At 30.1% G+C, this 15,753-nt stretch overlaps 1 protein-coding gene, 1 non-coding gene and 2 pseudogenes across 4 annotated transcripts in view; 3 read left to right on the top strand and 1 right to left on the bottom strand.

Moving 5' to 3' along the window:
• Positions 1-15,753, bottom strand: part of LOC125595170 — a 38,155-nt pseudogene that overhangs the window by 7,446 nt on the left and 14,956 nt on the right. The window lies entirely within an intron of this gene.
• On the top strand, positions 175-248 carry TRNAR-ACG. The gene has a single exon. It is a non-coding gene; the product is annotated as a tRNA-Arg (tRNA).
• Positions 830-13,513, top strand: LOC125595171 (annotated as a pseudogene).
• LOC125595174 (NAD(P)H-quinone oxidoreductase subunit 1, chloroplastic) lies at positions 5,993-13,513 on the top strand. Of its 2 annotated transcripts, XM_048771075.1 has the most exons (2): positions 5,993-7,727; positions 8,825-13,513. In XM_048771075.1, the coding sequence occupies exons 1-2, from the start codon at positions 7,175-7,177 to the stop codon at positions 9,352-9,354; spliced, it is 1,083 nt and encodes a 360-aa protein (XP_048627032.1). In that variant the 5' UTR covers positions 5,993-7,174; the 3' UTR covers positions 9,355-13,513. The 2 variants fall into 2 exon arrangements, with proteins under 2 accessions (XP_048627032.1, XP_048627033.1); XM_048771076.1 differs by having other exon boundaries at positions 5,993-13,513.

Consider the following 15,753-nt stretch of genomic DNA (forward strand, 5'->3'; position numbering starts at 1 on the left):
GTCTTATTCAAAACCCCAATTATGAAATCCCTTCTATCCCACTTCACACCCGGAACGCACCGTTCTTATAGAGAGAAAGGCACTTTCACATCTTCTTAACCCGAAATGGCTGGGGAGAGGAAAGGTTCCTTTTTTTGTAGGGTACTCCTGGGAACAGATCCAGTGGAGACGGGGGGGCTTGTAGCTCAGAGGATTAGAGCACGTGGCTACGAACCACGGTGTCGGGGGTTCGAATCCCTCCTCGCCCACAACCGGCCCAAAAGGGAAGGACCTTTCCCTCGGGGGGTAGGAAAATCATGCTCGGGATAGCGGACTCAAAGCTATGGAACTTGGTTGGGGATGGGTCTTTTGTCGAAATAGAGTGGAGTGGCCTTCTTTTTTATTTGAATTTAGATATATATCTATTATATCTATCGCTTTTTTTTTACATATAGTATGATTACCGGCCGAATCAGCATATTTTTCGAAGCCCCGTAACTCTTCCTCAGCCAGGCTTGGGCAGAATAGCAGAGCAAGTACAAGTATTAGTAGCATAGAAAAAATGCGTTCCTCATCATTAAGTCATTAAATGAATATGTTTGCGCGCGGTAATTGTGAACTCTCGGGAGAATCGATGACTGCATCAAAGATGCACTTGTTAGTACACCTGCAAATTCTGAATTGGCTAGTTGTAAATAGCCCCAGGACTATGGAATAAAGGATTATCCCGGACCTACACCGAGGTATTGACGGTGATTCTCAAATATCACAGAACAGAATGTGATACGATGAGATAGAATGCAATAGAAATTTTTCGGAAGAAAGGGAGGATCTGGACAAAATCGATGAAATGGAAGAAATCGGAGTGAATGGAAAAGACAAAATTAATAAGGATGATGAATTCCACGTTCGAACATACTATAACTATAAAACAGTTTCTGAAAATCGAGATGGAAATAAAGAAAATTCTAATTTAGAATTTTTCAAAATAAAAAAAAAGAGGATCGTTTTTTATGGTTTGAAAAACCTTTTGTAACTCTAGTTTTCGATTATAAAAGATGGAATAGACCAAATCGATATATAAAAAATGATAAAATTGAAAATACTGTAAGAAATGAAATGTCACAATATTTTTTTTATACATGCCAAAGTGATGGAAAAGAACGAATATCTTTTACATATCCCCCCAACCTTTCAACTTTTTTTGAAATGATACAAAAAAAGATCCCTTCATTTACAACAGAAAAAAAAACCTCGGATCAAGTTTATACTTGTTGGAGTTTGGTCAATGAAGAAAAAAAGGAAAATTTAAAAAACGAATTTTTAAATAGAATTGAAGCTTTAGATAAAAAAGGTCTATTGAAAATATACTGGAAAAAACAACTCGATTTTGTCATAACGAAACTCAAAAAGAATATTTACCTAAAATTTATGATCCATTTTTACATGGGATTTCGCGCGGAAGAATCAAAAAATTATCTCCGTTCCAAATCATAACCAAAACCTATAAAAAAAAGAATATAAGAGGATCTTGGATAAACAAAATTCATGCTATACTTCTGAAGATTAATTCTCAAAAATTTGAGCAAACAATAGAAAAATTTAAAAGAAAGTCTTTATCAATAGAGAAAAAACTTTATTTTTTTTCCGAACCCCAAGAAGAAAAAATTCAGTCAGAAGAAGAAATAAAAATTTTCAAAATTTTATTTGATGTCGTTATAATTTATAATAATGATCAAACTCTTATAAAAAATTTTATTGATTTCCATGAAATCAATAAACAAGTTCCTCAATGGTCATACAAATTAACAAGTGAATTGGAAGAATTGGAAGCTGAAACTGAAGAAAATATACCAACCGAACCTGGAATTCGTTCAAGAAAAGCAAAACGTGTAGTGGTTTTTACTGATTTAAAAGAACCGCATAACGAGATTTATACTAATCTCAAAGATAATCAAAATTCTGATCAAACAGATGAAATGGCTTTGATCCGTTATTCACAACAATCTGATTTTCGTCGAGAGATAATTAAAGGATCCATGCGTTCCCAAAGGCGTAAAACTGTTATTTGGGAATTTTTGCAAGCAAAAGCACATTCGCCCCTTTTTTTGATAGAATAGATAAATTTTTTTTTTTTCGTTTGATATATGGGGGCTAAAAAAAAAAATTCTTAGAAATTTCATGTGGAAAAAAAAAATTTTTTTTGATAAAAACGAAGAAGAACAATCAAAAAAAGAAGAACAAAGACGTATAGAAATTGCGGAAACTTGGGATAGCTTCTTATTTGCTCAAATAATAAGAGGTTTTATTTTAGTAACTCAATCTATTCTTAGAAAATATATTATATTACCTTTATTGATAATAATTAAAAATAGCATCCGTATCGTATTATTTCAACTTCCCGAGTGGGAAGAGGATTTAAAGGAGTGGAAACGTGAAATGCATGTTAAATGTACTTATAATGGGGTTCAACTATCCGAAACAGAATTTCCACGAAACTGGTTAACGGATGGTATTCAGATAAAAATCCTATTTCCGTTTTATTAAACCTTGGCATAAATATAAATTTCAATCATCTCAGAAGGCTCGACTAAAAAAAACAAAAGGAGAAAAAAATGATTTTCGTTTTTTAACAGTTTGGGGGCTGGAAACTGACCTACCTTTTGGTTCTACCAAACCAAAGCCTTCTTTTTTTAAACCTATTTTTAAAGAATTAAAAAAAAGAATCAAAAAATCCAAAACGAAGTCTTTTCCGGTTTTAAGGATTTTCAAAGAAAGAGCAACAATTTTCCTAAAAGTCGAAAAAGAAATTAAAAACTGGATTATAAAAAACTTGCTTTTTCTAAAAGAAAAAAAAAAAAACCTTTCAAAACGAAATAGAATTCCATTAGTTGGCCCGAGAGAAATATATGAATTAAATGAAACTAAAAAAGATTCAATAATGAGTAATCAGATGATTCATGAACTATCTGTTCAAAAAAAATCGACGGAGTGGCCAAATTCTTCACTCAGCGAAAACAAATAAAAAATGTGATTGATAAAATAAAGACAATCAGAAATCAAACGAAAAAAATTTCAAAAGAAAAAGAAAAACTAACTAATAGTTGTAACAAACTGTGTTATGATTCTAAAATAATTGAGTCATCAAAAAAAAGTTGGCAGACATTAAAAAAAAAAAAAACTCGATTAATTCGTAAATCTTTTTTTTTTTTCAATTTTGCGTTGAACAACTGTCTATTTCTATTTTTCTAGGTATTATTAATATTCCAAGAATTACTACACAACTTTTTGTTGATTCAACAAAAAAAATTCTTGATGTATATATTTACAAGAATGAGGAAAATGGAGAAAAAAAAAAAAAAAAAAAATACCATTTATTTTATTTCGACTATAAAAAATTTCATATCAAAAAAAATTTTTTAGTTATGACTTATGCTCTTTATCACAAGCATATGTATTTTACAAATTATCACAAATTCAAGTTAGTAACTTTTCTAAATTAAAGTCTTTTTTGAATATAACATATACATAACATCCTTTTTTGTTAAGAATCAAATAAAAGATTTTTTTAAAGAACAAGGAATCTTTCATTATGAATGGAAAGATAAAACCCTTTTAAATTCCGAAATAAATCAATGGAAAAACTGGTTACGAAGTCATTCTCAATATAATTTACCTCAGATTGCATGGGCTAGATTAGTAACCCAAAATGGAAAAAAAAAACTAAACCAAGACTCTCTAGTTCTAAATCCAAGTTTAAACAAAGTGGATTCATACGAAAAAAAAATTTTTGATAATTACAAAAAACAAAATTTTTGTGAGGCTAACTTATTTTTCAATCCAAAACATAAACAGAATTTCAAAAAGGATTCTATATATAATCTTTTTTGCTACAAATCTATTCATTCTACAGAAAAATTTTTTGATATGTCTACAGGCCTAGAAAATTTTTTAATCTCTGTTTTCTAGAAAAATATAATATTCGCAGTATAGGGGAAATTTTGCATAGAAAATATTTGGATTGGAGAATTCTCAACTTTTGGTTTAGAAAAAAAGTAAATATTGAGCTTGATACTAGGAGTAAAAAAAAATATATTAAAACTAAAGTTAAGAATTATAAAAGAATTTATAAAATAACTAAGACGAGTCTTGCCAATCAAAAAATAAATTTTTTTGATTGGATGGGAATGAATGAAGAAATACTAAATCCTCGTATAACAAATTTTGACTTTTTTTTCTTTCCAGAATTTTTCTTATTTTCTAGTACATATAAAATGAAACCGTGGGTCATACCAATTAAATCACTTCTTTTCAATTTTAATGAAACAAAAAATGTGAATAAACAGATCACCCTAAAGAAAAAAGGTTTTATACCATCAAACGAAAAAAAATTCCTTCGGTTTTTAATCTAAATAAAGAAGAAAACGAATCAGCAGGTCAAGAAGAGTTTGAATCAGATAAAGAAACAAAAATAAATACGGAATCAGCTCTATCAAAGCAAGAAAAAAATATTGAAGAAAATTATACAGAATCGAAGATAAAAAAACGTAAAAATAAAAAAAAACCAAAAAGCAATACCGAAGCGGAACTTGACTTATTTCTCAAAAGGTATTCGCGTTTTCAATTGCGATGGAATTGTTTTTTTAATCAAAAAATCCTCAATAATGTAAAAGCATACTGTCTCTTGGTTAGACTAAAAAATCCAACCGAGATAACGATATCTTGTATTGAAAGAGGAGAGATGAGCTTAGATATTCTAATGATTGAGAAGAATTTCACTTTTTCAAAATTAATGAAAAAAGGAATATTGATTGTTGAACCTGTTCGTTTGTCTGTAAAAAACGACGGCCAACTTATTATATATAGAACCATCGGGATTTCATTGGTTCATAAAAATAAACAAAATAAGTAAAAGATCAAAAAAAAAAGCTATATTTATAAAAAAAAAGTTTAAATTTCTTTGTCCCTGAAACTATTCTATCCCCTAAACGACGTAAAGAATTTCGAATTCTAATTTGTTTCAATTTAAAAAAAAAAATGCAAGGGATAGAAATTCAAAATTTGATACAAATATTCAAAACTTGACCACAGTTTTGAATAAAAAGAAAGATCTTGATAAGGATAAAAAAAACCTAATTAAATTAAAATCCTTTCTTTGGCCCAATTTTCGATTAGAAGATTTAGCTTGTATGAATCGCTATTGGTTTAATACGACTAATGGAAATCATTTCAGTATGATAAGAATACACATGTATACGCGATTTCAAATGCATTAATGGTAGATCCTTTTTACTATATTTTGACTATATATATAGTATTAAGTTACGGTATATGAACAATATATAATATAAGTTACGGTATATGAAAACAATTGGATGCACAAATGTGAGGGATTTTTTTTAATTCAATCTTTATACATGAGATTCATTGAATTAATGACATAGATACCACTCAGAGCGAATTCATAAATAAATTTTTAAAATCCTCCTTTTTTAGATCGAAATTTAAACTTTTTTTTATAAAATTAAGAATTAATAAGTTGATAATTAAATTCGGATCCTTGTACAAAAAAACTACCATTATTATTACTGATCAGTAAAATTCATATCTTTCAATTCATATTAAAAAGGGAAGGATTTCTTTTTATGATAAAAAATACATTCATTTCATTTCAAGAAAAAAAAGAAGAAAGCAAGGGATCTGTTGAATTTCAAGTAGTCAGTTTCACTAATAAGATACGAAGACTTACTTCACATTTGGAATTGCACAGAAAAGATTATTTATCTCAGAGAGGTCTACGAAAAATTCTGGGAAAACGTCAACGACTGCTGGCTTATTTGTCAAAAAAAAATAGAGTACGTTATAAAGAATTAATTAATCAGTTGAATATTCGGGAATTAAAAACTCGTTAAATTCCAAAATTGTGAATTAGTTAATTTTTTAGATCTTGAATTTTTGAATAAACTTCTTTTTCAGCAATCTAATTCATACCAGAACGAATCAAGGAAAAACTTATGAAGAGACCAGTTACAGGAAAAGATCTTATGATAGTCAATATGGGACCTCACCACCCATCCATGCACGGTGTTCTTCGCTTAATTGTTACTCTAGACGGTGAGGATGTTGTTGATTGTGAACCCATATTGGGTTATTTACACAGAGGAATGGAAAAAATTGCAGAAAACCGAGCAATTATACAATATTTACCTTATGTAACGCGGTGGGATTATTTAGCTACTATGTTTACAGAAGCAATAACAGTAAACGGACCCGAACAATTAGGAAATATTCAAGTTCCTAAAAGAGCCAGCTATATCAGAGTAATTATGCTAGAATTGAGTCGTATAGCTTCTCATCTGTTATGGCTTGGCCCTTTTATGGCAGATATTGGGGCACAGACTCCCTTTTTCTATATTTTCAGAGAACGAGAATTTGTATATGATCTATTCGAAGCTGCCACCGGTATGAGAATGATGCATAATTTTTTTCGTATTGGAGGAATAGCGGCGGATTTACCTTATGGTTGGATAGATAAATGCTTGGATTTTTGTGATTATTTTTTAACAGAGGTTGTTGAATATCAAAAACTTATTACACGAAATCCTATTTTTTTAGAACGAGTTGAAGGCGTTGGGATTATTGGTGGGGAAGAAGCAATAAATTGGGGTTTATCCGGACCAATGTTACGCGCATCCGGAATACCATGGGATCTTCGTAAAGTTGATCGTTATGAGTCTTACGATGAATTTGAATGGGAAATTCAGTGGCAAAAACAAGGAGATTCATTAGCTCGTTATTTAGTACGACTTAGCGAAATGACAGAATCCATCAAAATTATTCAACAGGCTCTGGAAGGACTTCCGGGGGGTCCCTATGAAAATTTAGAAAGCAGAGGCTTTGATAAAAAAAGGAATCCAGAGTGGAATGATTTTGAATATCGATTCATTAGTAAAAAACCTTCCCCTACTTTTGAATTATCGAAACAAGAACTTTACGTAAGAGTTGAAGCTCCAAAAGGGGAATTGGGAATTTTTCTCATAGGAGATCAAAGGTTTTCCTTGGAGATGGAAAATCCGACCGCCGGGTTTTATTAATTTGCAAATTCTTCCTGAACTAGTTAAAAGAATGAAATTGGCTGATATTATGACGATACTCGGTAGCATAGATATAATTATGGGAGAAGTTGATCGTTAAAATGATAATTTATGCAACAGAAGTACAAACAATAAATTCTTTTCTTAGATTGGAATCTTTAAAAGAGGTCTATGGACTCATATGGATATTTGTCCCTATATTTTCTCTTGTATTGGGAATCATAACTGGTGTACTAGTAATTGTGTGGTTAGAAAGAGAAATATCTGCAGGGATACAACAACGTATTGGACCTGAATACGCCGGCCCGTTAGGAATTCTTCAAGCTTTAGCCGACGGGACAAAACTACTTTTCAAAGAAGATCTTCGTCCATCTAGAGGAAATACTCCTTTATTTAGTATTGGACCATCTATAGCAGTTATCTCTATTTTACTAAGTTATTCAGTAATTCCTTTTAGCAATCACCTTGTTTTAGCGGATCTCAATATCGGTATTTTTTTATGGATTGCCATCTCAAGTGTTGCTCCGATCGGACTTCTTATGTCAGGATATGGATCAAATAATAAATATTCTTTTTTAGGTGGTCTGCGAGCTGCTGCTCAAGCGATTAGTTATGAAATACCATTAACTCTATGTGTTTTATCAATATCTCTACGTGCGATTCGTTGAAACAGAAAGGTTTATTCCGTTTCTTCTAGATAAAAAAAAAATGAAAAAAAAAACGGAATATATATATTTATCTTTCGGGTTTATCTTAATAAAAGGAATTTGAATTTGATAGTTATATATGAGTGAAAAAAAACTGCTCAGAAATTAGCAGTAAAAAGAAAAATTAAGTCTCATTTCCTATGTACAAAGGTTAAATGGAAATAAACGTAAGCGTAAGAATCGCTTTACCCCAAGGTTGGTTGATTAGTCAGCCGGGCTTGAAGCGGGTTAAAAAAAATATTAACCGTATGACGTTTTCACTATCAGTTATATAAATTACTATACATATACATATATTACAAAGTGATCGGCAATTAGGTAAAAACGCGTGGATGGTTAGAAACACCAAAATACACAAAGAATTTGTAATAGAGATTAACCAAATTGAAAAGGATATTTATGCATAACATAAGATAACAAAAAAGAAGGTTAATTGGGGCTTGAAATTTGTAGAAATTATCAGGCAGTACTCCCCAAGATTCCGATTCAGAGTATGCTCCCATCCACCGATAAATGTAATGACTATCAGAAACGAAATAATCCTTTATTTTTTTTTAAGTCCACCTACTTTTTTTCTAAAAAAGAAAGAAAGAAGAATAGGAACGAAACAAGTATATTTTTTTTTATAGATTTCGAAAATAAAATAGAATTTCTATCATGAATAAGAAACTAATAGGATGTTTAATTCTTTTTCGTAATTGAAAAACACGACGGGCTGAAAAACCTAGGTTTAGTTTTACAAGGGGTGCATTAAAGGATTAAGTTATTACTCAACAAATAGAAATTAAAATTTGTAAAGGATGAGATGAATTCCGAAGCGCGTTTTTTAGTTTTAGAATTTGAGCAGACAGAATTCCATTGGTATAATTCGGGACCCCAGATATATTTCTATTTAATCCATTTTAGAACACATCATATCCATCTAAATAATACTAATCTGGTCCTTATATTTATTTACGGCCCCCGAGGAGCCGTATGAGGCGAAAACCTCATGTACGGTTTTGTAATAGCGGTGAGAATAGTAATGTTATCACCGACTAGGATTATCTAACAGTTTAAGTACAGTTGATATAGTTGAGGCACAATCAAAATATGGTTTTTGGGGATGGAATTTGTGGCGTCAACCTATAGGTTTTATCATTTTTCTAATTTCTTCCCTAGCAGAATGCGAGAGGTTACCTTTTGATTTACCAGAAGCGGAAGAAGAATTAATAGCAGGTTATCAAACTGAATATTCCGGTATCAAATTTGGTTTATTTTATGTTGCTTCTTATCTAAATCTATTAATTTCCTCATTATTTGTAACAGTTCTATACTTAGGCGGTTGGAATATTTCTATTCCGTATATATCTATGCTGGAGCTATTTGAAAAGGATCAAATTTTTGGAACAACAATTGGTATCTTTATTACATTAGCTAAAACTTATTTGTTCTTGTTCATTTCTATCGCAACCAGATGGACTTTACCTAGGCTAAGAATGGATCAACTATTAAATCTTGGATGGAAATTTCTTTTACCGATTTCCCTTGGTAATCTATTATTAACAACTTCTTTCCAACTCTTTTCACTCTAAATTGAAAATCAATCCAAGATATTCATTACTTGTTTTAAACAAGAGAAAGAAACAAAGATCAAATTATTCATAGATAATTACAATATGCTTCCTATGATAACCGGGTTCATGAATTATGGTCAACAAACCCTACGAGCTGCAAGGTATATTGGTCAGGGTTTCATGATTACCTTATCCCACACAAATCGTTTACCTGTAACTATTCAATATCCCTATGAAAAATTAATAACATCAGAACGTTTCCGCGGTCGAATCCATTTCGAATTTGATAAATGCATTGCTTGTGAAGTATGTGTTCGAGTATGTCCTATAGATCTGCCGGTTGTTGATTGGAAATTGGAAACTAATATTCGAAAAAAACGATTGCTTAATTACAGTATTGATTTTGGAATTTGTATATTTTGTGGTAATTGTGTTGAGTATTGTCCAACAAATTGTTTGTCAATGACTGAAGAATATGAGTTTTCAACTTATGATCGTCACGAGTTGAATTATAATCAAATCGCTTTGGGGCGTTTACCAATGTCAGTAATTGACGATTATACTATTCGAACAATTTTGAATTCACCTCAAACAAAAAATGGGTAAACCCATTAATTTTATTAAAAAAAGAATGCAAAACTGTTGAATTATATTATATAAAGAATTTAATTAAAAACTTGTATTTATAGAATAATATTAAGTATTAAGGCTCATCCTTTTAATATAATATTTTCGTAATTATTATCTTGCTTGAAATAGATAGGTTGAAAATATTAGAATAAAAAAGCGAAACTGTCTAATAATTGTATCTACATCAATTAATATTCATTAGATTCTAATTTCACTCTATTAGAAACATATTAAAAAAAAATTCCCCGGTTAAATTAATAAGGTCATGAAAAGGATTTCTATTTTTTCTTTTTTTAATAATATAATGGATTTGCCTGGAAAAATACATGATTTTCTTTTAGTTTTTCTGGGATCTGGTCTTCTAGTAGGAGGTCTGGGAGTGGTATTACTTCCTAACCCAATATTTTCAGCCTTTTCCTTAGGATTTGTTCTTGTTTGTATATCTTTATTGTATATTCTAGCAAATTCCCATTTTGTAGCTGCTGCACAACTCCTTATTTACGTGGGAGCCATAAATGTTTTAATCATATTTGCTGTGATGTTCATGAATGATTCCGAATATTCCATAGATTTCAATCTGTGGACTGTTGGGAATGGGATTACTTCAGTGGTTTGTACAACTATTCTTTTTTCATTAATTTCTACTATTCTCGATACGTCATGGTACGGGGTTATTTGGACTACAAGATTAAACCAGATTTTAGAACAAGATTTAATAAGTAATAGTCAACAAATAGGAATTCATTTATCAACAGATTTTTTTCTTCCATTTGAACTCATTTCAATAATTCTTTTAGTTGCTTTGATAGGTGCAATTTCTGTGGCTCGTCAATAAAAAAGGTTCCAATTAGTAAAGACCAAAGAAAACTTTGTGTTTGTGTATGTTATGATATTTTTTTCCGTTCATTCAATTTGATTGAATACTATTTCATTTTTTAAATATAAATTTTTATATTTTATATATATTTGAAATTTTTCCCTAATATAGTTTTTATTCGTACTTTGTTGTTATATTCTAGTTGATTGAATCCGGTGAATTGTTTTTATTATTCATATTGATAATGAATCAAAATTGATAAGGAGTTGCTCAATGATACTCGAACATGTACTTGTTTTGAGTGCCTATTTATTTTTGATTGGTCTTTATGGATTGATCACGAGTCGAAATATGGTTAGGGCTCTTATGTGCCTTGAACTTATACTCAATGCAGTTAATATGAATCTCGTAACATTTGCTGATTTTTTTGATAATTCCCAACTAAAAGGGGATATTTTCTGCATTTTTGTTATAGCAATTGCAGCCGCTGAAGCAGCTATTGGATTAGCTATAGTCTCGTCAATTTATCGTAACAGAAAATCAACTCGCATCAACCAATCGACCTTATTAAATAAGTAGCATAAATCAAAAAATTATAGGTTTAAATTTGCATATATGATAGGTTATGACTTACTAGATTAAATTTGTGAAAATTTAAGAAATCAAAGTATTTTAGCCCCATTTTTTACCAATTGAGCCAGAATTCATTAAAAAATTCTATTAAAAGAAATCATTGCTTCATCTAGTATTTTAATTTAATATATCATTTAGTTATAAGTTTACTAGATTGAAAATTTATGACATTAAAAAAACTATAGATCCTATGTCACATTCAGTAAAAATTTATGATACCTGTATAGGATGTACTCAGTGTGTCCGAGCATGTCCTACAGACGTATTAGAAATGATACCTTGGGATGGATGTAAAGCTAAGCAAATAGCTTCTGCCCCAAGAACCGAGGATTGTGTTGGTTGTAAGAGATGTGAATCTGCCTGTCCAACGGATTTTTTGAGCGTTCGAGTTTATTTATGGCATGAAACAACTCGAAGCATGGGTCTAGCTTATTAATACGTTACCGAAAACCTGATTTGAATAAATTTGGAATACATTTTATTTTTTTTATTGACAAGTACTCGTACTCAAAAAAGTTCAATTATATTTTTTTATTTATATATTTTTTTGAGTACGCGTTCTTTGGACCTGGTGTATCTTGTCTTTACCACGAATGATTTTCCTTGGTTAACAATAATTGTTGTTTTTCCAATATCTGCCGGTTCATTAATGTTATTTCTCCCGCATAGGGGAAATAAAGTTAATAAGTGGTATACTATATGCATTTGTATCTTAGAACTTCTTCTAACGACTTACGCTTTTTGTTATAATTTTAAACTGGACGATCCATTAATTCAACTGTCCGAAGATTATAAATGGATCAATCTTTTTGATTTTTATTGGAGACTGGGAATAGATGGACTTTCTATAGGAACGATTTTACTGACCGGATTTATTACTACTTTAGCTACTTTAGCGGCTTTTCCAGTTACTCGGGATTCCCGATTATTCTATTTCCTGATGTTAGCAATGTACAGCGGCCAAATAGGATCGTTTTCTTCTCGGGATATTTACTTTTTTTCATCATGTGGGAATTAGAATTAATTCCCGTTTATCTCCTTTTATCCATGTGGGGTGGAAAGAAACGTTTGTATTCAGCTACAAAATTTATTTTATACACTGCAGGAAGTTCTATTTTTTTATTAATAGGAGTTTTAGGTATAAGTTTATATGGTTCGAACGAACCAACATTAAATTTAGAACTATTAGGGAATCAAGCCTATCCGGTCACACTCGAAATACTCTTTTATATTGGATTTCTTATTGCTTTTGCCGTCAAATCACCGATTATACCTTTACATACTTGGTTACCTGACACCCACGGCGAGGCACATTACAGTACCTGTATGCTTCTCGCTGGAATCTTATTAAAAATGGGAGCATATGGATTGGTTCGAATCAATATGGAATTATTACCTCACGCTCATTCTATGTTTTCTCCTTGGTTGATGGTAGTCGGTACAATCCAAATAATTTATGCAGCTTCAACATCTCCCGGTCAACGTAATTTAAAAAAGAGAATAGCCTATTCTTCTGTATCTCATATGGGTTTTATAATTATAGGTATTGGTTCTATAACGGATCCTGGGCTTAATGGAGCTATTTTACAAATAATCTCTCATGGATTTATTGGCGCTGCACTTTTTTTCTTGGCAGGAACTAGTTATGATAGAATCCGGCTTGTTTATCTTGATGAAATGGGTGGAATGGCTATCTCCATTCCAAAGATATTTACAATGTTCACTATCTTATCGATGGCTTCCCTTGCATTACCGGGCATGAGTGGTTTTGTTGCCGAATTAATCGTTTTTTTTGGAATAATTACCAGCCAAAAATATTTCTTAATTTCAAAAATTTTAATTATTTTTGTAATGGCAATTGGAATGATATTAACTCCTATATATTTATTATCTATGTCACGTCAAATGTTCTATGGATACAAGTTAATTAATGCCAAAAACTTTTCTTTTTTTGATTCTGGACCCCGAGAGTTATTTCTTTCAATCTCTATTCTTCTACCCATAATTGGTATTGGGATTTATCCTGATTTTGTGCTCTCATTAGCAAGTGACAAGGTCGAATCCATTTTATCTAATTATTTTTATGGATAGTTTTCAGGAAATAAAAAAAACATTAAATTGAATTATAATAAGAAGTCTTTGCTTTTTGTATTGTGAGAACCTTTTGAATCATTGTACTACTTGATTCAAAAGGTTCTTGATGATTTACTACTAAAACTAAATTAGATTTCTTAACTTAGATGAAGTTATATATAGATGCTATTTTTTTTATTTGGATTCTTTTCTTTTTTTGTTAATGTTTTAGTTAATTCGATGTAAATGAACCATAACTATGTAAACCTATTCCTAAAAGATTGACGCCAAAATAGCATATCCAAATTAAAAGAAAACCTAGCGAAGCCACAATTGCAGAATTTATACCTCGAGCATTCCTATTTGTTTTAATATGTAAATAAATTGCGAAGATGGTCCAAGTAATAAATGCCCAGGTTTCTTTCGGATCCCAATTCCAATATGAACCCCATGTTTCATTAGCCCATACAGCTCCTGAAAGAATGCCGACGGTTAAAAAGATAAATCCGAGACTAATAATACGAAAACTCCAATAATCTAATTGTTCAATCAATTGATACCTATAATAATTTCTAGAAAAACTAAAATTAATATTTTGTTGTAGTAAAATAGAATTTCTTTCATTTATGTAGTAAAGTACATCAAAAGAAAATAATTCATTTAATAACATTTTATTTTTCATATTCTTTTCCAAAAAGTAGATCCGACCTTGCGAAATGTAATGACTAGAAGAGCTATTGATAATAATGATCCGCATAACAGAGCGCCATAGCCTAATATCATCATACTTACGTGCATCATTAACCACTGGGACTGGAGAGCTGGTACTAATATTGCAGACTGAGGCATGTTGTTTAAAAGACCTGAAGTAGCAAAACCCTGAATAAAAATAGCACTTGGCGCAGTTATTGCGTTTAAGTGATTTTTTTTTTTTTATTAAAATAGGAAACTATATGAATAATTGCAAAAGCCCATGAAAGAAAAATTAATGATTCATAAATTGCTTAATGGAAAATGTCCTGAATAAATCCAACGCGTAAATAATAATCCTGTTATACCAAAAAACGTAATTACGATTCCTTTATCTGATGAATCAAAAAATCCTATGATTTCATCTAAATTAACTAATAAAGTTAAAAAATAAATTAGTAGTACAATTGAAACGACCGAAAAAGATATATGAGTTAATATATGCTCTAAAATTGAAAAAATCATAAAAAATTTGTTAAAAATTAATAAATTAATACTAGGTTTTACCCGATTTTAGAAAACAAGTCGGGTATTAATTTGATTATAAAACTTATAATATCTCTTTTATAAGATCTTATGCCGCTACTCGGACTCGAACCGAGATGCTCTAGCACTGCTTCCTAAGAGCAGCGTGTCTACCAATTTCACCATAGCGGCAACTTGTTCAAAATAATACTAACAAGTTTTACTCAATCGTCGAGATTCAAATTTTAATAAAGAAGCTAATTTAATGGAATTTAAATTGATTTTATTACTAAAAAATGCTTTTTCTAAAATTAAAACTTCTCCAAAATCCTTAGAAATTTTAACTAAAATTTGCCTAAGTTGCTCAAGAAAAATGAAAAACAACAATTGTCAAAATATCTATTTTCATGCATCTTTTATATTGTACAAACATAATATTTTTTGATCGCTTAAAAAAAATATCATATATTATTACTTATTAGTATCTAATATTCACTTAATCGTGGATAGATACTTTATAACTTTGATTCCAAGTAAAGAATATAAGAATTAAGAGAAATAATAATTCCTAAAGGTATAAAGTGAAAAATTTTTGACTTAAATTAATTTAAAGAACTGTTGATTTCGCTAAAAGATCTTGTATTTCTAGTTAAGAGGAAATACAAGATCTTTTATTTAAATTAACAGGTTCTTTAAATTAATTTAAGTCAAAAATTTTTCATTTAACCTTTAGGAATTATTATTATCTTTTCTATATTCTTTACTTGATCAAGTTATAAAAGTATCTATCCACGATTAAGTGAAATTAGATACTAATAGTAATAAAATGATATTTTTTTTAAGCGATCAAAAAATATTATGTTTTTGTTTGTACAATAAGAAAAAGATGCATGAAAATAGATATTTTGACAATTGTTGTTTTTCATTTTTCTTGAGCAACTTAGGCAAATTTTAGTTAAAATTTCTAAGGATTTGGAGAAGTTTTAATTTTTAGAAAAAGCATTTTTTTAGTAATAAAATCAATTTTAAATTCCATTAAATTAGCTTCT

This window comes from Brassica napus (assembly GCF_020379485.1).
Source record: "Brassica napus cultivar Da-Ae chromosome C9 unlocalized genomic scaffold, Da-Ae chrC09_Random_64, whole genome shotgun sequence".
Taxonomy (NCBI): domain Eukaryota; kingdom Viridiplantae; phylum Streptophyta; class Magnoliopsida; order Brassicales; family Brassicaceae; genus Brassica; species Brassica napus.

Coding starts and splice junctions, on each gene's coding strand:
- LOC125595174 (XM_048771075.1), top strand. CDS start 7,175: ATGATAATTTATGCAACAGAAGTACAAACAATAAATTCTTTTCTTAGA. Junction 7,728..8,824: donor TGTTTTATCAATATCTCTAC/GTGCGATTCGTT, acceptor ACCGACTAGGAT/TATCTAACAGTTTAAGTACA.